The sequence below is a fragment of the Artemia franciscana genome, chromosome 4 (assembly GCF_032884065.1).
Source record: "Artemia franciscana chromosome 4, ASM3288406v1, whole genome shotgun sequence".
Lineage (NCBI taxonomy): Eukaryota > Metazoa > Arthropoda > Branchiopoda > Anostraca > Artemiidae > Artemia > Artemia franciscana.
In genome coordinates this window covers 39,262,340-39,287,562 of record NC_088866.1, presented here as the reverse complement: position 1 = coordinate 39,287,562, position 25,223 = coordinate 39,262,340, and the positions used below count along the sequence as shown (strand labels likewise).

The following is a 25,223-nucleotide window of genomic DNA, read 5'->3' as shown; positions in this document are numbered from 1 at the left end:
TAAAATGTTTTTTTTTGTTGCGACAATAAATTTCAAAAGAAATCGTAGCCTTCCCTACACTTGTGCAACTGAATGGAATCATAAGAGGATTTTTTATGCACACGATTGGAGGCACAAACAGGGTCGACTGAGGCAAGTAGTTTGGACTAGAGGGACAGAGGAAATTGTTTTTCACCTTACTCTTCGCAAAAAAATATTTAGATTTACTAGAAATTCCTAGGTAGGTATTTGCAACCAATGAGACTAAAAACATAAACTCGTAGATATTTGAGTGTAATATTGTTCGGGGATTTATCATCGCTGCTACCTCCTAACGATCATACTGAAATAATTACCAAAAGTTGTTTGTTGAGCTTCATTTAAAGAAGGGATCAGCAGGGCAACGCATGCTCAGTCATATTTTGATCATTTTGATCCCCATTAAGCTGCTAATCCCCCTTTGAGGACAGCCGAGCAAATATTTTTGGCAATTGCATCAGAAGTGTAAAAATGAAAGATGCAACCTTTGGGGTAACGGGGACGTTATTCTCTGTCACGGAGAGTGACTTGAAAGCAATAATCTTAAGCCATGTTTCAAACAGTTCGTGGTAACGAACTGTAGTAAGGAGCGACCCGGCTCAATAGTAAACGAAACTCTAAATAGCGGAATTTTGATGCTAAAATATACATCAAAAGAATCGGATTTTCATGCTGATTTCAAATATATAAGTTTCATCAAATTTGGTCTTTGTCATCAAAAGTTACGAGCCTGAGAAAATTTGTCTTATTTTAGAAAATAGGAGAAAACACCCCCTAAAAGTCACACAATCTTAACGAAAATCACACCAACGCATTCGGCGTATCAGAGAACCATGTAGAAAAATTTTCAAGCTCCTATCTACGGAAAGGTGGAATTTCGTATTTTTTGCCAGGAGACAAATCACGGGTGCGTGTGTTTTTTTTTTTTTTTTTTTTTTTTTTTTTTTTTTTTTTTTTTTTTTTTTTTTTTTTTTTTTTTTTTTTTTTCGGGGTTCATCGTGTCCACCAAGTGGTCCTAGAATGTTGCAAGAGGGCTCATTCTAACGGAAATGAAAAGTTCTAGTGCCCTTTTTAAGTGACCAAAAAAATTGGAGGGCACCTAGGCCCCCTCCCACGCTCATTTTTTCTCCAAAGTCAACAGATCAAAATTTTGAGATAGCCATTTTGTTCCACATAGTCAAAAACCATAATAACTATGTCTTTGGGAATGACTTACTCCTCCACAGTCCCTGGGGGAGGGGCTGCAAGTTACAAACTTCGACCAGTGTTTACATATAATAATGGTTATTGGGAAGTGTACAGTTTTTTTCATGGGATTTTTTTTTAGGTTTTGGGGGTGGGATTGAGGGGAGGGGGCTATGTGGGAGGATCTTTCCCTGGTGAAATATGTCATGGGGAACAGAAATTCAATGAAAAGGGCACAGGATTTTCTAAAATTACTATAAAAAAACAATGAAAAAATAAACATGGAAAAGTTTTTTTCAATTGAAAGCAAGGAGTAGCATTGAAACTTAAAACGAACAGAGATTATTACGTATATGAGGGGTTCTAAAAATACTTTAGCATAAAGAGCGAGGTATTTAGGAGGAGTTAAATACCTCGCTCTTTATGCTATAGTATTGTTAGTAATTTCAACTATTTATTCTACGGCCTTTCTGATTCAGTGGTCATTCTTAAAGAATCGGCACAAAACTTACGATTTAGTGTAAAGAGCGAGGTATTAACGAGGGTACAAATCCCCTCATATACACAGTAAAATTTAAGAATATAAAAGTTTGTTACGTAAGTTAATTCTTAAGTTACGTATATTTTTTACTAATAAAAAAATTCGTTAAAAATTAAAATTTATAGTTGCCTTTTTGTGTAACCGAAAAATTGCATGACAACTAGGCCTCCTTCCCCATCCCTTATTTCTCAAAATCGTCTGATCAGAACTAAGAGAAAGCCATTTAGCCAAAAAAGAATTAAAATGTAAATTTCATTTTAATAATTTATGTGTGGAGAGCCATAATCAAACATGCATTAATTCAAAAACGTTCAGAAATTACATACAAAAAACTAGTTTTTCCTACTGAAAGTATGGAGCGACATTAAAACTTAAAACGAACAGTAATGACTCCGTATATGAAATGGGTTGTCCCCTCCGCAATCCTTCGCTCTTTACGCTAAAGTTTGACTCTTTACCACAATTCTGCTTTTTAAAACAATTAAAAGCTTTAGCATAAAGAGCGAGGGATTGCGGAGAGGACAACCCATTTCATATACGGAGTAATTTCTGTTCGTTTTAAGTTTTAATGTCGCTCCTTACTTTCAGTAGGAAAAACTAGTTTTTTGTATGTAATATCTTCAGAGGCGAACTAAGTTTGCTAAATGTGCTAGTTTACCTTTATTCGTTACCGATAAATTTTGCTTTAAGAAAATCTGTCTTCATTCAAGTAGCGATTATTAATACCGTTGCAACGCAGTTATATGATTCCGCAATTGTCAAACAGTTCGTGATAATGAACTGTAGTAAGGAGCGACCCGGCTCAATAGAAGTTGAAAAAATTTGCCCTATTTTAGAAAATAGGGGGAAACACCCCCTAAAAGTCATAGAATATTAAATAAAACCACACTATCAGATTTAGGATATCAGAAAACCCCACTGTATAAGTTCCGACTGTCCCACGGTTCAAGCTCCGATCTAAAAATGTGGAATTTTGTATTTTTTGCCAGAAGACAGATCACGGATGCGTGTTCATTATTTTTTTTTTCAGGGGTGATCGTAAAGACCCAGTGGTCCTAGAATTTTGCGACAGGGCTCATTCAAACGGAAATGAAAAGTTCTAGTGCCCTTTTTAAGTGACCAAAAAATCGGAGGGCACCTAGGCCCCCTCCCACGCTCATTTTTCCCCCAAAGTCGTCGGATCAAAATTCTAAGATAGCCATTTTATTCAGCATAGGCGAAAACCTTATAACTATGTCTTTGGGGACGACTTACTCTCCCACATTCCCCGTGGGAGGGGCTATAAGTTACAAACTTTGACCAGTGTTTACATATAGTAATGGTTATTGGGAAGTGTACATACGTTTTCAGAGGAATTTTTGGTTGGGAGGAGGGGTTGAGAAGAGGGAGTTATGTGTGGGAAACCTTTCATGGAGGAATTCGTCATGGGGGGAGAAAATTTCCATGAAGGTGGCACAGGATTCTCTAGCATTATTTTGAAAAACAATGAAAAAATAAATATGGGAAAGTTTTTTTAACTGAAAGTAAGGAGCAGCATTAAAACTTAAAACGAAGAGAAAATATTACGCATTTAAGAGGTTCACCTCCTCCTAATACCTCACTCTTTACGCTAAGGTATTTTTAGTAATTTCAACTATTTATTCTATGGCCTTTGTGATTCAGGGGTCATTCTTTAGGAATTGGGACAAAACTTAAGCTTTAGTATAAAGAGCGAGGTATTGACGAATGGGCAAACCCCCTCATTTACGTATAAAAAACATACGAATATAGAAGTTCATTACGTAAGCTAATTCGTAAGTTACGTATAACTTTTACTAATGAAAACGTTCGTAACAAATTTAAAGTTCTAGTTGCCTTTTTAAGTAACCAAAAAATTGGAGGGCAACTGGGCCTCCTCCTCCGCTCCTTTTTCAGGAAATCGTTCGATCAATACTATGAGAAAGCCATTTAGCCAAAGAAATAAATATACAAATTTCTTTTTAATTATTCATCTGCGGAGAGCCGAAATCAAAACATGCATTAACTAAAAAATGTTCAGAAATTAAATAAAAAACAGGTTTTTTTTAGCTGAAAGTAAGGAGCGACATTAAAACTTAAAACGAATAGAAATTACTCCGTATATGAAAGGGGCTGTTCCCTCCTCAACGCCCCGCTCTTTACGCTAAAGTTTTTACTGTTTTAAAAAGTAGAGTTGAGAGAAAGATTCAAATGTCGCTCCTTACTTTCAGTTAAAGAAACTTGTTTTTTTATTTAATTACATTGAAAGTACACACTGATGCGATACAGAAAAAAGTACACATTAAGAATACTATTGTATTAAATCTTGAATTACAGGGTTATTAAATAAAAAAAAAAGTTTTTTTTTACTGAAAGAAAGGAGCGACATAAAACTTAAAAACAAACAGAAATTATTCCGTATTTGAAAGGGACTGTCCTCTCCTCGACGCCTCGCTCTTAACAGTAAAGTTTGACTGTCGAAACTCTTCTTTTTAAAACAATAAAAACTTTAGTGTAAAGAGCGAGGCATTGAGAAGGGGACAACCCTCTTTCATATACGGAATAATTTATGTTCGTTTTAAGTTTTAATGTCACTCCTCATAATCAGTCAAAACAAACTTTTTTTTTAGTTAATTTTTGAACGTTTTTCAACTAATGTAGGTTCAAATTTGGCTCAACGTACATGAAAATTAAAACAAGATTTTCGTATTAATTTTGGCAGATTTATTCCGGATTCGAAGGATTGCCCCTCCTCAATACCTTGCTCTTTACGCTAAAACTGTTAGCACTTTTAAAAAAGGTTTCTGTTCTAATTAAATAGCCCCGTGTTTTAGTTTTAGTAAACAGTCAAACTATAGCATACAGGGCAAAGTATTGAGGAGGGGGACAACCCTTCATATATGGAATAATTTCTTTTCGTTTTTTAAATAATGCTAGTTTAAATAGCATCTGGCGCACCTTCTATGAAATTTATCCCTCCCCTCAGGGAAAATTCCTCCATGGAACTTTCATCAAAGGTGAAGTGCACCTCTCCCGTCAATTCCCCGCCAGACAGCTCTATCCTCGCTGAGAATCACCCCTCCCTGTCAAATTGATGATTCACCCTGAAAAACCCTCCTTAGCATTGATTCATTTGATTACGACTTTAATCTCTAATCGGTTTCTCGATCACTCCAGAAATGCCCCCTTACGTGGATATTATTTCCCAGAAAAACACGGGGGAAAAAGCCCTCGGATAATTCCTCCGGAATATCTCCTCGTAAAAAAATTTGGCAAAGAAAATTTAAGACGATTAAAAAGAATTTCGCACTGTAATTCTGTAAAAAAAAGTGTAACATTTCTCTTGGAATATCTAGTCCTCAAAAATTTCCCTCCTCAAGAAAGATTCTCCCTATAGAAATCTACCCCAAGTACATCCTTCCCCTAAAAAGCTGTATACTTCCCAATAACAAATACTAAACATATACAATGGGCGAATTTCATAACTTACAGGCCTCTCCCCACGGAGTGGTCATTTTACACCTAAAGACATAAATTTTGGCTGAAACCATAGTAATTTGGCTTAGAAAATCTGGTCTGAAAACATAACAAGTACACAATTCTAATTACGATTGCTAAAAACCCCTGACTAAGGTTTTACGTCTTTAGACAACTGGACGGTTTCCTTAATCCCCGACAGACTTAGATTTTGGAGACGACGTTGCCCTGCTGGAAACCACCTCTGACGGCTTATAAGACATGATTGATCATGTCTCCAAGGCTTCGAACCGCATTGGACTTACCACAAGCAGCTCCTGCGAGCCAGCACCCTCCTGGAGACGACATCCGGGAGGACAGGAGAAAAATATTTGGCAATAATTCAAAGGGGACTTAGAACCATGGGGAGACTTCCAGAGGCATGGTCGGAGATGGGACAGGCATTGGCTGAATATTGTCGTGGAAGCTGCAGCCGACAGATTAAGGTGGTCGTCTGAAGTAATTTCAAAGTCCATTGTTGCTGTGCAGGACAGCCTTTCGTCTGTTTCCCGACTAAAGTAAGTAAGCAAAGAACGAGCCATGGTCGATAGTAACTGAAATATACAAAAAAAAATTTTTCGGAAAATCTCTCCTACGAGATTTCCCAATTGTCGCTGATTCAAATATGGTAGTTTCTTTGGTAACCTTTATCGTCATCGATTCGCACAATAAAACGAATGTATCAAAGAAAGAGTCACTACTAGAAGGTCAATGAATATCTTGAATTCACCCTTCAAAAAGGACAGAGACATGGTGGAAAATTTAGAAGAACAAGACACAGAAAGAAAGAGAGGAAGAGAAAAGAAAGAGCACGATACTTGCCTGCCGTCACGACCAAGTGACGTTCTAATGTTTAAAAAAGGAACCGTACTCGTAGCCTTAATGATGCACGGAAGGCTATTCCAGGGGGTTACACCAACGCGGTGAAAAATACGGCTAGATCTTGCTGTATTTCTTTTCTCATGCACCAGTTTATCCGAATTGTCTGGGACACAAATTGTAAACGGCATTAGTAGAAAATCAGCAGATAGTCGCTTTTTTATTTTTTTGCTTAGGTCTTTCGTTTTCAGGAAAGTACTAGTTTTGTGTAATCCTAAAATATAGGAAATGTCATCGATCAGTTTGTTGGTGTTAATATATGCCTACTGTCTGCCACTGTCCGATTAATGACATTTGAATTTCGCAAACGGATCACAAACTTAAGCTTTTATGCGATACTTTGGGGTATGGATTGGGACTTTCTTTGTAGGTGTAATAAATTGGTGAATTTTTTTAAAGGGTATGTTAGTTTAATAGTGGTAATTAAGAGCTGCTACTGGGGATTTCAATTGAAATATATATATATATATATATATCTATATATATAAAAATAAGTTGTCTGTGTGTGGATCTGTGGATGGATCAGGTGACGTCACCTGAAAAAACTGGATCAGGTGACGTCAAAACTGAAAAAACTAAAAAAAAGGCAAAAACTACAAAAAAACTAAAAACTAATAAAAAAAATAAAAAAGCTAAAAAACTAAAAAAACTAAAAAAAGGCAAAAACTACAAAAAAAACTAAAAACTAATAAAAAAGCTAAAAAACTAAAAAAACTAAAAAAAGGCAAAAACTACAAAAAAAACTAAAAACTAATAAAAAAAATAAAAAAGCTAAAAAACTAAAAAAACTAAAAAAAGGTAAAAAACTAAAGAAACTAAAAACTAAAAAAAACTAAAAAAAAGGAAAAAACTGAAAAATAAGCTAAAATAAAGGTAAAAACCAATAAAAAACTGAAAAAAAACTGAAAAAACTAAAAAAAGGCAAAAACTACAAAAAAAACTAAAAACTAATAAAAAAAGTAAAAAAGCTAAAAAACTAAAAAAAACTAAAAAAACTAAAAAAAGGTAAAAAACTAAAAAAAATAAAAAATAAAAAAAACTAAAAAAAGGAAAAAACTGAAAAATAAGCTAAAATAAAGGTAAAAACCAATAAAAAACTAAAAAGAAAAAAAGGAAAAAACTAAAAAAAAAATTCATCTAAAAAACTAAAAAAAACTAAAAAAGGTAAAAACTAAAAGAACTAAAAAAGAAAAAAATAAATGACGACACTCAAAGAGAAAGCGACCAGGACAAAAGGAATGTTCAATTAGCAATCAACAAAGCACCGGGACACAGGGAGTATAAATGACGACCAGGACATAAGTAAAAAAAAAACTAACAAAACTAAAAAGAAGGTAAAAACTACAAAAAAACTAAAAAGAAAAAACTAAAAAAAGGCAAAAACTACAAAAAAAAACTAAAAACTAATAAAAAAGCTAAAAAACTAAAAAAAGGCAAAAACTACAAAAAAAAACTAAAAACTAATAAAAAAAAAATAAAAAAGCTAAAAAACTAAAAAAACTAAAAAAGGTAAAAAACTAAAAAAACTAAAAACTAAAAAAAGGGAAAAAACTGAAAAATAAGCTAAAATAAAGGTAAAAACCAATAAAAAACTAAAAAAAAAACTGAAAAAACTAAAAAAAGGCAAAAACTACTAAAAAACTAAAAACTAATAAAAAAAAGTAAAAAAGCTAAAAAACTAAAAAAAATAAAAAAAATAAAAAAAATAAAAAAAGGTAAAAAACTAAAAAAAATAAAAAATAAAAAAAACTAAAAAAAAGGAAAAAACTGAAAAATAAGCTAAAATAAAGGTAAAAACCAATAAAAAACTAAAAAGAAAAAAAGGAAAAAACTAAAAAAAATTTTCATCTAAAAAACTAAAAAAAACTAAAAAAGGTAAAAACTAAAAGAACTAAAAAAGAAAAAAATAAATGACGACACTCAAAGAGAAAGCGACCAGGACAAAAGGAATGTTCGATTAGCAATCAACAAAGCACCGGGACTCAGGGAGTATAAATGACGACCAGGACATAAGTAAAAAAAAAAAAACTAACAAAACTAAAAAGAAGGTAAAAACTACAAAAAAACTAAAAAGAAAAAAAAACTAAAAACTAATAAAAAAACTAAAAAATCTAAAAATCTAAATAAACTAAAAAAGGGAAAAAAATAAAGGAGAAAAACAAAACTAAAAAACGAATGTATATACAGACCGGGACACCGGGATACAAATGACGACCGGGACACAGGGAATATAAATGACGACCGGGACACAGGGACACAACTACAACGGGGACACCGGGGGAAACAGGGGGATATAAATGACGACCGGGACACCGGGACAGGGAATGGTCGATTAGCAATCACCATCAACAAAGCTCAAGGGCAATCATTAGAATCATGAGGTATAGATCTGAATACAGATTGTTTTCCCATGGACCATTATATGTTGCATGTTCAAGAGTCGGTAAACCTGACAATCTATTTATATGCAAAGACAATGGGACAGCAAAGAATGTTGTATATTCGCAAGTTTTACGTAGTTAAAACCATATATATATATATATATATATATATATATATATATATATATATATATATATATATATATATATATATATATATATATATATATATATATATATATATATATCTATATTCACAGGTGGGACATAGGGACACAACTACAATGGCGCGTAACTATTATGGCGCGTAACGACTTACGCGCGCGGGGGGGCTTGGGGGGGCGCGAAGCGCCCCCACCATCTAGGTGTTGGGGTGGCGCGAAGCGCCACTCCAACAGCTAGTATATATATATATATATATATATATATATATATATATATATATATATATATATATATATATATATATATATATATATATATATATATATATATATATATATATATATATATATATATATATATATATATATATATATATATATATATATATATATACATATATATATATATATATATATATATGGTGTAACAATTCCAATTCTAAGTTTTCCAAGCGTTGTAAAGCTGTTTCTTCCTAATTATATAAACTTTACAGGCTTAGAAGTGAAAATTTTTGCTGGTTCGAAGTTTCGATTTTCTGAAACTTCAGTCAACAATGAAACATATATATATATATATATATATATATATATATATATATATATATATATATATAATATATATATATACATATATATATATATATATATATATATATATATATATATATATATATGTATATATATATATATATATATATATATATATATATATATATATATATATATATATATATATATATATATATATATATATATATATATTGGCATTGTCCTAAGTTGGTCTTCATTAACCAAATATGATATTTGAATTAAATAATAAAAACCGTGATGCGTTGTCTGTTCGGTTGATGATATGTTTCCAGTTTGATTTCTGGAAGTGGTTTTTGCGGCTTTTGCAAGTAGATATGGTGGCCTGCTAGTGATTACGGGCTTGTGGTTGGAAACAGTAACCTTTGCCATGTAGAAAGGTTATCTTGTGCTTGGAATAGTGTTTTCTACGTTCTAATTTTCAAGATTGTAATGTCTGAAAAGTGATGTCTGATGGAAATAATTGCCTTAAATATGAGCATTAAGTTTTCTTAACTTAGCTCTTTTTTTATCTGTAATGTGTCAAGATAAATGAGGTTGTGTAAAGTGTTGCGAAAATCATTTTTGATGTAGTGGTTGTAAGTTCAATGTTTTGGTTTCTCAAGACAAGGCAAGAGATATTCGAGAGAAACTAGACCCCCCCCCCGTTCCTATGTGTGTGTCTGATTTTTTCTCTAGAGAAGTTTTTGTTTATGTCCTTTACCATTAACTAACTTAAAACAGAGAGGAGTTTAAACATGGACTCCTCTGGGCATGGCTAATATTTTATACCTTTCTCCCCCTTAGTCTTAGCCCGCTGAATGGGTTGTCCAATCCTGAGTAGTTTTTATGTTCAGTATTTCGCCTAATCTTCGTTTGTTCATCGGAACCACAGAGAAGCAGTGTTTACTTGTAAAAATCATTATGACTCAATACTTTTCTTTTGTTTTTCACTTAGTCAAATTTATCCTTATCAACTTTTATGTTCTTCATACTAGCTCAAAGTTTGACATAACAATATCAGGTAAACTCCAGCGGATAAGTTTCCGTCTTAAAAAAAAGTCTATAACCCTCACACTGATTGGTAAATAATACCGATAAGCCGTCCACCTTACCAAAGTACACACGGGATTCATCTCTGTAGTTGTACGCAATTGCGTTTTCATCGATTAATGTGCCTTGAGCATCATATATAAAGCTTAAGTATGAAAGCATGGTTACCAATAGATCCTAGTAACCCGATTGTGACAAGTTTAATTTAAGTCCAATTCACAATTGTGTTTAGCTAGACATCAGTGTCTAGGCATAATCATTATCTACCAATCATAATTTACTTCCTCTTGTAAAAAGTACCCCTGATTGGTGCAAAGTGATGATCGCTAAAAAAAATGGTATCTAGCTAATCAAACATATGAACGGTACATTATGAATGTAAACAAAAACTTTCACAGCTTTTTTTCTAAACGAATATCAAATAATATTCATTGTTGAAGATTTAATATCATTGTATTTCTGAGAGTTTGCCAACTTTCAGAAATCACCTGCACCAGGTGGTGCATGTCAAGCGTGGTTCAAGAGTACCAAGCATTTTAGGGACTCTACCACCTGTGGCGAAACTGTACAGCACACGTGGCACTCCGAGATGTGCAGTAGGTTGTGGAAAGTGGGGATCCCTCGTCTTTTTCCTATTTAAAAAAAAAAGGTTTACTGTCGTAAATATTCAAGCCCAATAGGCTGTGCACTGCATTTACACACCCTATCAGTGTATAGGAATGGCTGTGCCATTGAATTGTCTCCTTTCCTGTTTTTGTAATGGCTTTGTTTTCCATTTTGATATAAGTGAGGAATACAAGTTACGCAAATGGTTATAGTGAAGATCGTCCGGTGTCAAGAAATTTTTAGGAGTTAAATGTTAAGAAAAAAAAAAATCATTCAGTAAGAATTAAAATCCACAAATGTGGTAACTTTTGGCGTTGTTTGAAATACTCAGGATTGAGTCGCTCAGGGGCTAAACACGTCAAGTTTGTAAAACAAGTATTGGACAAAAATAAGTTGATCGAATTGAAATAAATAAAAAAAATTAACTTCTACAAAAATATTTGGTATTCAGTAACTAAATGGATTATAGATGTTCTTGGTATTAGTCCTTGTCGTTAAGGAAATATCATTGTAAAAACTGAAAGTTACATTTCTGTCAATTGTGTTAAAGCTCAAAAGTATAAAAGCTGGCACGTACGCAGGGGGGGGGGCCTTCGCCCCCCCTGAAACTTTGTGAACTGTTTATTTTCCCCATAGTTTCTTGGGATTTCTGGCAATAGTAGGACATTTATTAAGAATCTAGATACATGTGTGAAGCCTTTTTTGGGGGATTTTACAGCATGCCATTATCCGGTCAAGTCACTGCCCAATTATTAACCCATTTTCTGTCTAACTTTTTACCCTCTTTGAAGTAATTAGCAATTGTGCTGTTATTTTTTTTTTTGTAAAGAGAGTTTGCTTTCCACAGCAAAATAGAATTATCCTATATACTAGGGCGTTTATCCCCCCCCCCCTTTCAGGATAAAGTACAGCTTTTAATGGATCATTGTAAACTATAATTTTTCACTAAAATCTACGTTTTTGCAATAAAAGAACTACCCCCCACAGAATCCATATTGCACTGTTAACCCTAAAATTTCCCTTTCAGTGGGATATAATAGATTAATCACTGGTTCTAAATCGCTATGAACATATGAAGAGATGTTGAAATGTGGTTTAAAAACCTCGTGGCCATCCCAAATTAAATCATTACTAGAAAAAGTAGGAATGCCTTATTTATGGAATAATGGTCTTTGCTCTCGCGATGTACCAGCAAATTTAGAAAGCCAGGTACGATTTATATTAGAGAGTCAGGAAATTCAGCATTGGCAAGGGCTGGTTCTTGATTCTACAACCCTACAACATTATAATCAGGCAAAACCTAGTTTTGGGGAGGAAGTTTATTTTAAACTTAATTTACCGGCTATGATTCTACGTCGTTGGATTCAGCTTAGGGCAAATTGTCTTCCAATCCAGAACAGGCAAAAAACGTTCGACAAAAATAAAATGATAGTTGGTCCTGATAGGCGGTATCTTTGTCCTCTTTGTAATGATGATGATGAAGACTTGGATCATTTTCTCCGGAAATGCCCGGTGCTCTTGGATTTACGGGAAATTTATTTGCATGGGATTAATTTGATGCTTCCGGGTATTCTACAAAATAGTAACCCAACCACAATATTTCGAGTGGGAGTATATATAGAAAAATCTTTAATAAGAAGAAAAAGTTTTATATGATTAATTTCTTTTGTAGTTAGATTTGGTACTTTTTGCGTTTAATTCTGTTTTTTGTGCGTGTTCGTACTGTTGTTAATTTCCTTGCTTGTTTGTTATTTATTTATATGTTGTGTGTATTTGGCCCACGGGTTTTTGAAATACACTTATCTATCTATCTATCTAACCTGAGCCTAAAACATACTGTTGAGAGTTCAGTCTTCTCCCCCCCCCCCTCCGCTACAATACTACAGGATCTATATTTTCCGATATACCTGCTTTTTGCATTACTAAATAAAAAAGTGCTACTTTATATCTGCTGTTTCGAAGGTTTTTGCCCCCCCCCGAAAAAAAATCATGCGTACGTGCCTGTATAAAAGGTAGTCTTATCGAAGTTTACTTCTGAGAGACTCAATGAAAAGGCATTATCTCTTCACTATTAATGGGCTACAGTTAATGATTTTCATTCTGGTTTCCAATGCTCAAAGCACCATGCCATTACTGATTGATCTTTTCTTTAAATCAATATGTAAATCTTAAGAAAGCTGGATACGTTTATGAGGTGTCAGAACCTTTGGATAATTAATGGTTGATTTGTTTGATTTTGTAATTTAAAACCATTTTACGTCTTGGATTTCCATCCGATTATCATTTAGGAGGCTGAACAAATCTTTAGGGAACACTCGGCGAGTGTTCTGCTGTTGTTTTTCGTTTTTGTTGAATAAATTCTGGTTCGCGGGTGTTGGTAATTAACTCATAGATTTTAGAGGAGAGATGAATCGTGACCAGTTTGGATCTGAATCTGATGTGAGTCTGAAGAAATCTTTATTGAAATTCAGTTGCAAGTTTGCCTTGCCAGTTTTTTCGACCGTCAAAAGTGTTTATCTTCTCGCTCCTTCTTTAAGTGCAGAAAATTTTCAAAAAACCCGCAATTATGCGCCGTCAAAATCTCCTCGGCGTTCTTTTACTGTGCCTGGTGGTGATAGACCGAGATCATGGCAGGCTAGAATAAGACGATGGAAAGTGCCATTGTCCACAGCATTAAGATCCGCTCTTGTTCCAACAATTGTTGCAGTATCAGATAAACCACCGTCCATGAGACTACGGCGAAGGATGGTTCATGAAGAAAAACCAACAAATCTTCAAGGATTTGTTCTTTTTCCAGCTAAACATGTGAATGAGGAACCAGATATATTAGAATCAAAAGAGGTCGGATCTGACAGTGATTTTGAAACAGTGCTGTTCCGAAAAACTTGGCCAGAGGTGGTAAATAATTGTGCTGTATGTGATCGACAAAATTGCAAATCTGACCTAGTTCTTCCTCTTTTTGAAAGAGCTGAAAAAGGTTTTAACAATTTAATATCGGATAGCAAATGCGAAACTGGATTATTTACACGTAATTTAAATAAGGTATGTTTCTTAAAATAAATAATAAAAAAGAAGCTATGATGCTTATGCAACAAGATTCTGAAATATCACAAAGCTCTGCTTGCAATATATATGTTTGTTACTTGCAATATTATTGATGAAAATGATTTATCATCACCAAATATGAAATTAGGATTTGCCCCTAGATCGTTGAACTAATCTGCTAAACGCCCCCACCTCTGGGGAATTTCATCACGGGTGCTGCGAGCCTTCGTTTGTCGTTAGAGTTGGATTTCTCTTTCAATTTTCTCCTCAGTCGGCCCACAAAATGTAGAGTTCCTGTTTCTTTTGAGAGCAAGCCATAATGAACTCTAAAATGAAAAATGAAAATTTTGTAAGCAAATCTTCATTGAATCAGCAAGAAATTAATTATAAAAGTCTTGCCGCTGAATACAAAAAAGAAAATGACCTAAAAATATTGCCTAAATCGAATTTTTCACAGATCAATTGAGAATCAGAACTGAGCATAATTCGTAGTCAATTAGCAGTGTATTCAATAATAGACGGGGTATTCTAGTCTAACATTGACCTGTCTATTAAATAACCCCTGATAATATCAGATCTATTTCTTTTTAAAGAAAATCTCTTCAAAATTACATATTATTTTCTCGTGTCATATGCTAATTACAGTATTCCAGTACTCAATTGCAACTTAGCAATGATTATTATTGGTAGCTTTTTGGCCATCGTTTTGAAATTGTTGGTGAATGTTTTATGGGCGAACACAAGACCTAACATACTAATATGAAATCATTTATGAGCCGCCACTAGAATTTCAACATTCTTCGTTTTACTTATCTGTTGGTATTTCTGCCTAACGACGGGGACCTTAATTATAATGATACAAATGAAGAAACTAAAAAAATTGCTTGTAAAAAATAGAGAATTATAAGGGAAATCTAAAATAATTTTTTCATATGCAGTGATGCCAAAGCCCCCCTGCCCCTCCCCTGTTCTGATTGTGTTCCTGTTATTAAGTACTACCTGTGGTTTCAAGTCATTTCAGCTACTATTATAAAGCCATTGTCATACTTAAGACTCATTACTAGCTTTTATGCATGAAAATCATTTCGCTTAATTTTGTCTAACGTTTCCTTATTTCTTTGTGCTTCTTATTTAAATATTTCCTCAAATTTGTCCACTTTTTACGCTGAAGAACCTGGTCAGGAAATAATTAATCTAACCAGATCCGAAAATATGGATAGGAAAAAAAAGGGCAGTTGGATAATGACACTTATGATGTGACGTATCAGGGGAAGGGTGTAATTTTTCAAAACCCTATCCGTCAAACACACGAATTATAATAAATATGTATGAAAATGTGGAATATATTGTAAGAATATGGGAAGTTTGGATGAAACATTGGCCTGTACTACCATCTCCTGCATATATTCTTACATGATCTTACATGATCTTACATGATGGTCAATGTAAAAATTTAATTATGTCTATAACGTCTGATATATTCAGGGGTGTCAGGACTATCCATGGATTTTTATATATATATGGTCTAGAAGCCTGAACGCTGGGGTGGCAGTTTTCAAATGAAGTGGGTAGTTCAAAGTCTTGGAACCTATCAATACCATAGCTTACAAAACAGTATTATATCCGTTAAGAGTCATCTGATGACTTATTACAATAATATGTCGTCTTTTGTGACAATAGTCAATATTCTTTGGTAATTTTCCTTCCTAAATTAGTAGCACCAGGAACACCTAATATCTAATTTGCCTGTAGTTTTTTACATCGCTCCATCATGACGTTTTAGATGACTGTTGAACCGTCTTTTGAGGGAGTCGGAAAAGAAAATTTTAGGAATAATGTTCCCAGGAAGATTATTAAAAATCGAAGTGCAATGTCGAATGAAGCTGTTCTTCAAGTACTCTGTTCTTGAGAGTTTCAACCTTAAGATAATTGGACCGAGCTGTGAGCCTTCCTGTCTGTCTTGTCAGTTGGAATATGGGGGGGGGGTAATATGAGAAAACAAGGAGGTAAGTTTATGTGCTTGTAGAACAAAGCCATCAACTCTGTATTAAACCTATTACTAACAGACTGAAGAGAGTCATAGGGAACGACTGAACCTGCCCTAACAGCCCTATTATGGATCTTTTGAAGTGGTGCCAACAACGTCTAGGGAGCACAAGTATGCGGCATCCATAATCGGCGATGATTTGATGCAAGATTTGTAAATTAGGATGATCGAGCTGAGCGGTAGAAGGTTTTTGCAGCGAAGAGTGATCCCCATCTTTCTTGCACACGAGGTTCTCACCCGATTGAAGTAGTTTTTCCAAGAGAGACTTACGAGAAGTGGATTCTGAGGAGATGATACTAGTCGACTCTCTTTAAAGCTTCCTTCATGAAGATGAAGTTGGGGTGCATGCATGGCATTTTCGATCGGAATTCGATCGGTTTTTGATGCATTGGAACTGACTATCCATGCATGTGACCACTTTTCAATTTTATAAAGACCCGTCTGAAGGGTAGGGAGGTTTGGATTTGGTCTCTACATTCTGGAATGGCTACGCCTGTCGTAGCATAGCGTCATCGACAAAGTAATGGTGAGGACTTGCAAGGTTCTCTCTCATTTCAATAATCTAGAGAATTAAAAGTTTAGATCTGAAGATACTACCCTGGGGTTGCCTGCTTTTATTGGATATTCCAGGGAAGTTAACACGAATAACCCGCAGTGAACGATCAGAAAGAAAGCTCTCAATCACTAAATCGATCTTCTTTCCTGTATTTTCTTGCATGAGTGGTGACTCTTCTCTCTCCTTGTATTTGTGTCCCTTCTCTCTCCCCTCTTCTATCTTCTCCTCTCTGGTATTAAGCTTTAATGCGTTCTGAAACTGGAGTTCAGAAAAATTCTAACACAAATTTTTTTTTCACGGAGATTATGAATCCCAGGATTTATTTCAAGTGGGGTGAGAGGATTAGATAACCCACAAAAGGGTAAATAATTATAAGAAGCTATAGAATTCGTAATATAAATGCTAAAATTCCTCGGGAGGAAGGGCCCGAAGGCCAATCCTTGCATCTGCCCCTAGCGACCATACTTTAGAGTGTCCTTCCCCATTCCTATAAACCAATACAAGTGGTGAACTGTATAGTAATTAAATAAAAAAACAAGTTTTTTAAATGAAAGTAAGGAGCGACATTAAAACTTAAAACGAACAGAAATTACTCCGTATATGAAAGGGGCTTTTCCTTCTCAACGCCCCGCTCTTTACGCTAAAGTTTGACTCCTTCTCTTAACTCTACATTTTAAAACAGTAAAAAACTGACTCTTTCTCTTAACTCTACATTTTAAAACAGTAAAAAACTTTAGCGTAAAGAGCGGGGCGTTGAGAAGGAAAAGCCCCTTTCATATACGGAGTAATTTCTGTTCATTTTAAGTTTTAATGTCGCTCCTTACTTTCATTTAAAAAACTTTCTTTTTTAATTTAATTTCTGAACGTTTTTGAATCAATGCATGTTTTGATTTTGGCTCTCCGCAGAGGAATAATTAAAACGAAATTTGTATTTTTTTTTTTTTTGCTAAATGGCTTTCTCATAATTTTGTTCGAATGGTTTTGAGAAAAAAAGAGCGGGGGAGGAAGCCTAGTTGCCCTGCGATTTTCGGTTAATTAAAAAGGCAAATAGAACTTTTAATTTTTTACGAATCTTTTTATAAGTAAAAGATATACGTAACTTATAAATTAGCTTACGTAAATAACTTGTATTCTTATGTTTTTATTACATAAATGACGGGGTTCGCACCCTCGTCAGTACCTCGCTCTTTACACTAAAGCTTAAATTTTGTCCCAATTCATTAAAAATGACCCCTGAATCACAAAAGCCGCAGAATAAATAGTTGAAATTACTAAAAATACTTTGGAGTAAAGAGCGAGGTATTAGGAGGAGGTGAGCCCCTCATATGGGTAATAATTTCTGTTGGTTTTAAGTTTTAATGCTGCTGCTTACTTCCAGCTGAAAATAAAGTAATTTAATTAATGCTAGTAAATCCTGCGCTCCCTTCATGGAAATTTTCTTCCCCCATGACAAATTCCTCGATGGAAAATTCCCCCAGCATATTCTCCTCTTCTCAACCCCTGCCTTCAACCAAAAAATCCTCCTGAAAACGCCTGTACACTTCCCAATAACCATTACTATATGTAAGCACTGGTCAAAGTTTTGAATTTGTAACACCTCCTACGGGGACTGTGGGGGAGTAAGTCGTCCCCAAAGACATAGTTATAAGGTTTTTCGACTATGCTGAATAAAATGGCTATCTAAGAATTTTGATCCGTTGACTTTGGGAAAATAATTAGCGTGGGAGGGGGCCTAGGTGCCCTCCAATTTTTTTGGTCACTTAAAAAGGGCTCTAGAACTTTTCATTTCCGTTAGAATGAGCCCTCTCGCAACATTCTAGGACAACTGGGTCGATGCGATCACCCCTGGGAAAAAGAACAAACAAAAAAACAAATAAACACGCATCCGTGATCTGCCTTCTGGCAAAAAATATAAAATTCCACATTTTTGTAGATAGGAGCTTGAAACTTCTACAGTAGGGTTCTCTGTTACGCTGAATCTGATGGTGTGATTTTTGTTAAGATTCTATGACTTTTAGGGGGTGTTTTCCCCTATTTCTAAAATAAGGCAAATTTTCTCAGGCTCGTAATTTTTGATGGGTACGACTAAACTTGATGAAACTTATATATTTAAAATCAGCATTAAAATGCGATTCTTTTGATGTAGCTATTGGTACCAAAATTCTATTTTTTAGACTTTTGGTTACTATTGAGCCGGGTCGCTCCTTACTACAGTTCGTTACCACGAACTGTTTGACTATTACAGGGCAAAACTGATGAAATAATGGGAATTAGAAGGAATCACGCTTTGGGGTACCTGTCTTAATCTGGGTTGGCATTTCAAGAATTAGTTTGAAATTCTTGCTTTTTGATTTTGTGACAAGTAATATTTCCAAATTCTCACAACTTTCTCTGGGTATCTCTCAGGATGTCCATATTTCAGAGTTACTATTTCACAATTATATGTCTCTATATGGATGAAACCGAATGCTGTAAAATATGATAGCAAAAATGTGTTACTCCATTTTCTTTTTAATTCTAGGGGAAGACAACAGGGCTGAAAAAGATGCATGTTAGGGATTTTCTCTTCTACTTCATATCGTGTTATAATGTTTCTTTACGCTTAAAGGGACCTTCCCGAATGGTGTCTCTTTACAAAAGTGTTAATAATGCAAATCCGATGTTCAATTTGATCTCGCCTTTTTTATCGCAATTTCTATTGTTTTTTTAGTGGTTTTCATCAGTTGACGAAGAAGGCAGACTGTATTATTTTGAAGAGAACAGTAATGAGTCAGTCTGGGCCCTGCCTGACATTCAACCACAAACTAAGGAGGTAATCCTATATTATAGTCTATACTGCTTAATATTTCCGGGTCTCTCGCTTTAAAACTCTAGCAAAATGCTTGTTTTCTGTTCTTTTTTGTCGGAAAAAACTTGCATTGCAGACGTGGCTTCATGCAATGAGGGACCCGTGGCTTCACCCGATCCACGATCAAATATTTTCTTATGATCACATTCTTTTTTTAATTTTTATGTTTTCTTTTTAATTCAATTTTGATATAGGAGGTTTAATTTTTTTTTTTTTTTTCATTTTTAAGAACTGACGAATACGATTTGAATTAGGGAAAAAATTCTTTTCGACCCTGTAATTACGTAACTGCAAACAAGAAGTTGGGGTATTCCCTTTTACCCGTTCGCTGTCCGAGGGCAACTTCCTCCAGGGAAAAATATTTCGACTTTTAGCAATTGTTGGAGAAGTAAGTCATTGGGCAAAGTAGGTTCTTGTTGAACTTAGCGGCACAAACTGGGACGGGTGGGGTATGTGCCCCTTTTTATTTTGAACTATAACTTGTTGGGGGAATTCTCATTAAAAAATGTTTGTTTGTTATGTTCATTAAAAAATGACCTCTTTGTCTCCCCCCAACTGATTTTTGAAAAATATGTTTTGGCCCCGTCTCCTTTACTAAATTCTCGTGAACTGACGCCATTGGTTGAAGCATCAGATTCTTTAAGAACTTTTCTTTTAAATATATAAAAGAGGGGAGTTATTTTTATTTTTTTGTACTTAGCCTGTGTAGTAAAGCCACTTCACTCAAGTTCTTGATCTGATTAGAACCGGTTTCTCTGTATTTCAGTATCTACTCCTTGATAATCAGCTTAGCCTGAGAGTGATAAGCTACAATGTAGGTATATTTTAATTAAATATTTATATATAGAGTTCGTATTTTGGTCAAGTTAGGCATTTAATATAATGCGTTCTCGGCCGCCTGATTTCCACAATTCTCTGTTGTAGTTTCCATAATTTGGTTTCTAAAGTATTATATTTTCCTCATTATATTTAGGTATATTTTATTAGGATTAGCCTAACTTCACTTCTTGAGTGGGGCGGCTATAACACATTAGTACCTTTTTTTAATTAGGCTCTCACGTCACCGAAACTGAAACCAACATCGTGACAATATAAAGGCATTTACGCATAAATTCATTTTGAAGAGAGGAGTAATTTTTTTTTTAACCTCAGAAATAGATAACTATGTGAAAAATATACTGGAATCTGCGGAGAAAAAAAATGATCTTCAAGTTCTCACTTATTTGTATCGTAAAAAAAAACCTTCCCTTATCGCTCAATTCCTATGTCTGTTCATGATGGCAAATGACGCCTTTTATTGAACACACTATTCTTATTAGAAAATAATGAAAACAAAGAGCCAACAATTTGGTTTCATTTGAGCAGCTGAAAGAAACAGACTAAAATGATTAAGGGTCATGTTTCCGGTTTTGGCTGCCTTTCCTTTGGGATGAATGCTTGTTATTTGTGTTAAATTTTAGCATCCGCTCTTTGTCATAGCTGTTAATTAGTATTTTGCGCTTAATTTTAGATATTTTCTCTTATATAAATTGTGTAGGTAGATACAAGGGGGATTATTTCTGAATGCTCTTGGGTTCGACTTCTATAATCTGAACCGGATTTATGATAGGGCAAAAATACCTAAAGTTTAGTATTCCAAAATTAATGTGAGCAAAAAATTAAAGTAAATTATCGCAATTTCTTGCATGTAAGGATGTATCCAGGAATCTTGTTCAGGAGGGGGGGCACAAACAATTTTTGGTTTATATTTATTTTTGCTACGTTTTTACGATTCGGGCAATTTTTTTTTGGGGGGGGGGGGATAAACCCGTCTTGCTAACATGTCTAGAAATTTTTAACTTTGATAGTCTCTAGTCTTCCACTGCGTTTTTTTCTGGATTGTCATTTTTTCAGATTAATAAAAAAATACATAGAAAATCAAAATAAATGAGAGAAAAATAAAGATCGATATTAAAACCAAAAACCAGCAGAAATAGGCATATAATAATTCAAACTATCGGTGAATAAATGAAATTTTTGACGATTTAATAAATTTAAATAAATAATAAATTTAATAAATTTATTAAATAAATTTAATAAATTTTTGACGATTTAAAACCAATTAGCACATCGAATTTTCATTCAATATCATGTCGGCAATGTTTGGGCCTTTAGCTTTTTTGAAGAAATCGCTTTTGTCTTTAAAAAACAAGAAGCAAAAACTTTCCATTTTCCATTTGAGTAAATAATCTCCTGATACTCTCCTGATCTTGATGTCATTTTCCTTTTTTTATCCTCAGTATGTCTCCAAAAAAATGCCTAAAGATCTTGAGGATTTGTAGAACTCTGATTGGTGATTTTAGGTCCTGTACTAAGCTAATGTTAACGACTTTAACAGCAATAAGTGGTAGTTTTATACTTTATCAGCCATCATCTTGTCAAAGAGTTGTCCTATACTTCCGTGTTAAAATTGTACTTCAACTCCTTTGATTTGTTTTTGTGAGGTAAATCGTCATATCTTTTTTTACCTAGTCGCGTTATTCCTTAGTTTGCATCAGAAACGAAAGCTGAGTACACCTACCTTTTTACCCACTGTTGTATTTACCGGTTGTTGTCATGTGAGATTTTGAGCCAGTAAAAAGACCTGATTGGGTTCTGTATGAAATCTTGAGCAAGTAAAAAGAACGAAAAGTTTTTAAATCACAAAATTTTTTAAGAAAAATATAATACTTAAATACCAAAGAATAGAAAAAAAAATATACCAAAACAAATAGAAAATGATATGAATAATCAAGTCAAGCTTTAAATGAATATAAATTACCACAAATAAAATTAGTGCCAAAGCCCCCGATTCTAAAGTCCAGAGCTTCATTTGTGCCTTACTGAAAACAAACTTATTTCAGATATGTTTTCCATTATGACTTTGATGTAACAAAAATTGATAATACTTCCAGGAATGGATATTGTTATAATTTAAAACAGTTAGAATGCTTTTATTAGTTCTTTCCAGCAATTTTGGTTATTATTGTGATTTACTTTTTTCTTTGTCGTTTTTGCTGTTGATTATGTTTTGAAAAATAAAAATCACCCTGTTCAGCTTATAATTATTGCTTTCAATGAAATGTGAATGAAATTCAAATCCTTTTGATGTTTCGAGAAGGAGAGAAGGGGATAGGTAGCATTACTCCTATTTTAAACATTGATTAGCTTTGAGATATCATTTTTTTCTCGTGCTATTGTGGATGCTACGACAAATAAAAAAGCACTCTTTGAAATACAAATCGTTTTTACTAAAGTGAAAATGAACGTTCTGGCCTGTAGAAGGTAGGGGACGTTAGCTCTACTTCTCTTTGTCGTCATTTCTATTCCTTATATGTTTGGCTTTATTAATTGTTGAACCGGATACGCATAATATCGTTCGATTTACCTCCGTCCTCCAAGTCAAAGCTTAAAAACGACTCGGTCCCTATTCTCCTATATTTTCTTAAAGTTTTAATTATTTACCTCAAGCCATTCTCAAGATACTATAATAAATTTGAAAAATTAGAACGCACGCATGTCTGTGAATGAAACATCTGTAAGAGCTTGCTCAAAATATACCTCATCAGAAACAAAAAGTTGTTTTACTAACTTTATGGCATCATCTCCCCACCTAAAATTTGTGATTTTGTTGCCCCTGAGATCGATCTCTGAAAGTTTCGAGATACTCAGACACCCACAGATCGAACATGTCCGCTCCCTATTTCATTATACAAAGTATGTGTGACCGATTGACAAATTAGATAATTTACGCTCCTCGTCCCAGGGGCCGTGAGGCTCATGTCATCTCCTGGGGCATATTTGGTGGACCTTTTGATTATTTTTGTGGAATTGGGTAACTAAAAATGTTATCAATGTCTGGTAGTAAAAAGGGGACAGGAGGGGGGGGTATTGGCCCCAATCACTTTCGACTCGTAAAAAGAGCATTTGAATTGTTAGTTTCTGAATTGAGTGGCCCTTTTCATTCCTGAGATATTGTAGTATGCTATTCTGATAGCTTGGGTGCATGTGGTGTCTTTTGATTTAACTCTACCCTTTCCTCAAGTCTTAGCTCAACTTCCATTTGTCCCTACCACTCTCCTCTACTTGAAAGTTTCAGCTTAATACCCTTAGCCGTTCATGAGGCATTACAGATACGCCATTTTGACAGCTTTGATAATTTTTTTCATTTATGTAGTTACTTAATCATGCATAAACTATAAGTTTCATGCAATATGATATTTTGGTAACTATTATGCACCTAGTGTCCTTTGTTTTAGCTTCATCCTTTCCTTAAGTCATAAATCAACATTCCGTCCCCCCCCCCCTTCAAGAAACTTGAAATTTTTAACATAATAAACCTAGCCGCTCTTGAGATCTTGAAGATGTGCCGTTTTGACAACCAGCCAGCAAGTTGGGTCTTTTTATTTATCTCACTGCTTAACCATGCATAAATCACAATGGCAAAGAAGCATTTAGTGGAAAAACTTAATTTTGTCTTGACTGAAAAAAAAATGTTTATCCCCTTCCCTCTCCCCCAACACTGAATCTGAATTTCCTTTGTCCCAAACTTATCCCTTCCTTTCTCTAGCTCTACCTTGATGTTTTAACTTCGATCCCCAGAAAAATTGAAAAAAAAAATGTCTCCAAAAAGAAGTGCAACCCATGATTTCTAAGTTATGCTTATTTAATATAGAAGGATTGATGATTAAATCTTCAAAGAAAGGTAGGCTTGTTATTTTTTGTTGGGCTCTGAATCTTACGGGTAATTTTGGTTAAAAGCATTTCAGGTGTTTCAGAAAACATATGGGGAAACAACTCTAACTTATGCAAATGACGAATTTCTAATGATTAAGTTCATTAGTGAATTGCACATGAAACACGAGAATATCACACATTTTTAAAAATTCGGATGGCATCCTAGGACCTTTCCTTTTTTATGGAAATGACCAAATTATGAGAACACTAAATTATAGGCCTAGGTCCAAAGAGTAATCGATGAACTTAATGAAAAGGTGGGTAAATTGTAAAATTTTGACTTTAACATAGAGAGCAAATGTATTCACGTCTGAATGAAGGGATCTTTGTCTTCCTTTTTTAATAGCTCCCTAAAATTACGATCAAAAAGGCTGCATGAACTAAGCCAACGGTTCTTGAATATTTTAACCCGAGTCTTCCGAACATAAATTGTGTCTTAAGCTTATATTGTCCTTTCTATAAGTTTGATACTATTGAAGGATAGTGATGCCCCTTCCTTGCCTTTTTGGTTCGGGGTCCGGTCATGGTAAAACAGAGTATGAATTTTGAAGATGAAAATAGTTGTACCGATAAGAAAGATCGAAATATACAAAAACCGTTTCTGGAGGCATACCCACGAAATGTTCTGAATATCATATTTGAATGGACAGAGATCGAGGTTTAAAGAAGCTAGCTTCAAATACAACTGAAGAGCGAAATAACAACTCAAAACCAAAAGAAATTATCATTTATATGAGGGCAGCTGCCACCTCTTTTGACCCTTACTCTTTACGCTAAAGTTTGACCATCCCTCCCTCCCCCTAATACTCCGTGAACAATTTCCTTAGCGAAAAGAAGTATGATAGGAAGTTCTGTTTTGACAAGACCTCGTGTATGGAAGGGCTTATTCATTTATATTTCCTTTAAACAATAAAGTGTTTTGTTCAGATGTTTTGAATAGCAATCACTAAATAAAACACTTGTAATTGTCTAGCGGCTGTATTTTTTTTGTGTGCTTAAGAATCTTTCAGGTAAGCATTATTTAAAATTTAGCATAAAGAGCGGAAGGTTGATTGAAATGGCTAA

General features: G+C 34.3%; 1 protein-coding gene across 2 annotated transcripts in view; it reads left to right on the top strand.

Annotated features, from left to right (window-relative positions):
* Positions 1 to 25,223, top strand: part of LOC136026409 (rho GTPase-activating protein 12-like) — a 106,645-nt gene that overhangs the window by 49,205 nt on the left and 32,217 nt on the right. For both annotated transcript variants that reach the window (XM_065702974.1, XM_065702973.1), the window contains exon 5: positions 19,266 to 19,367. In XM_065702974.1, the coding sequence (XP_065559046.1) occupies positions 19,266 to 19,367 (102 nt within the window). The remainder of the gene's footprint in view (positions 1 to 19,265; positions 19,368 to 25,223) is intronic.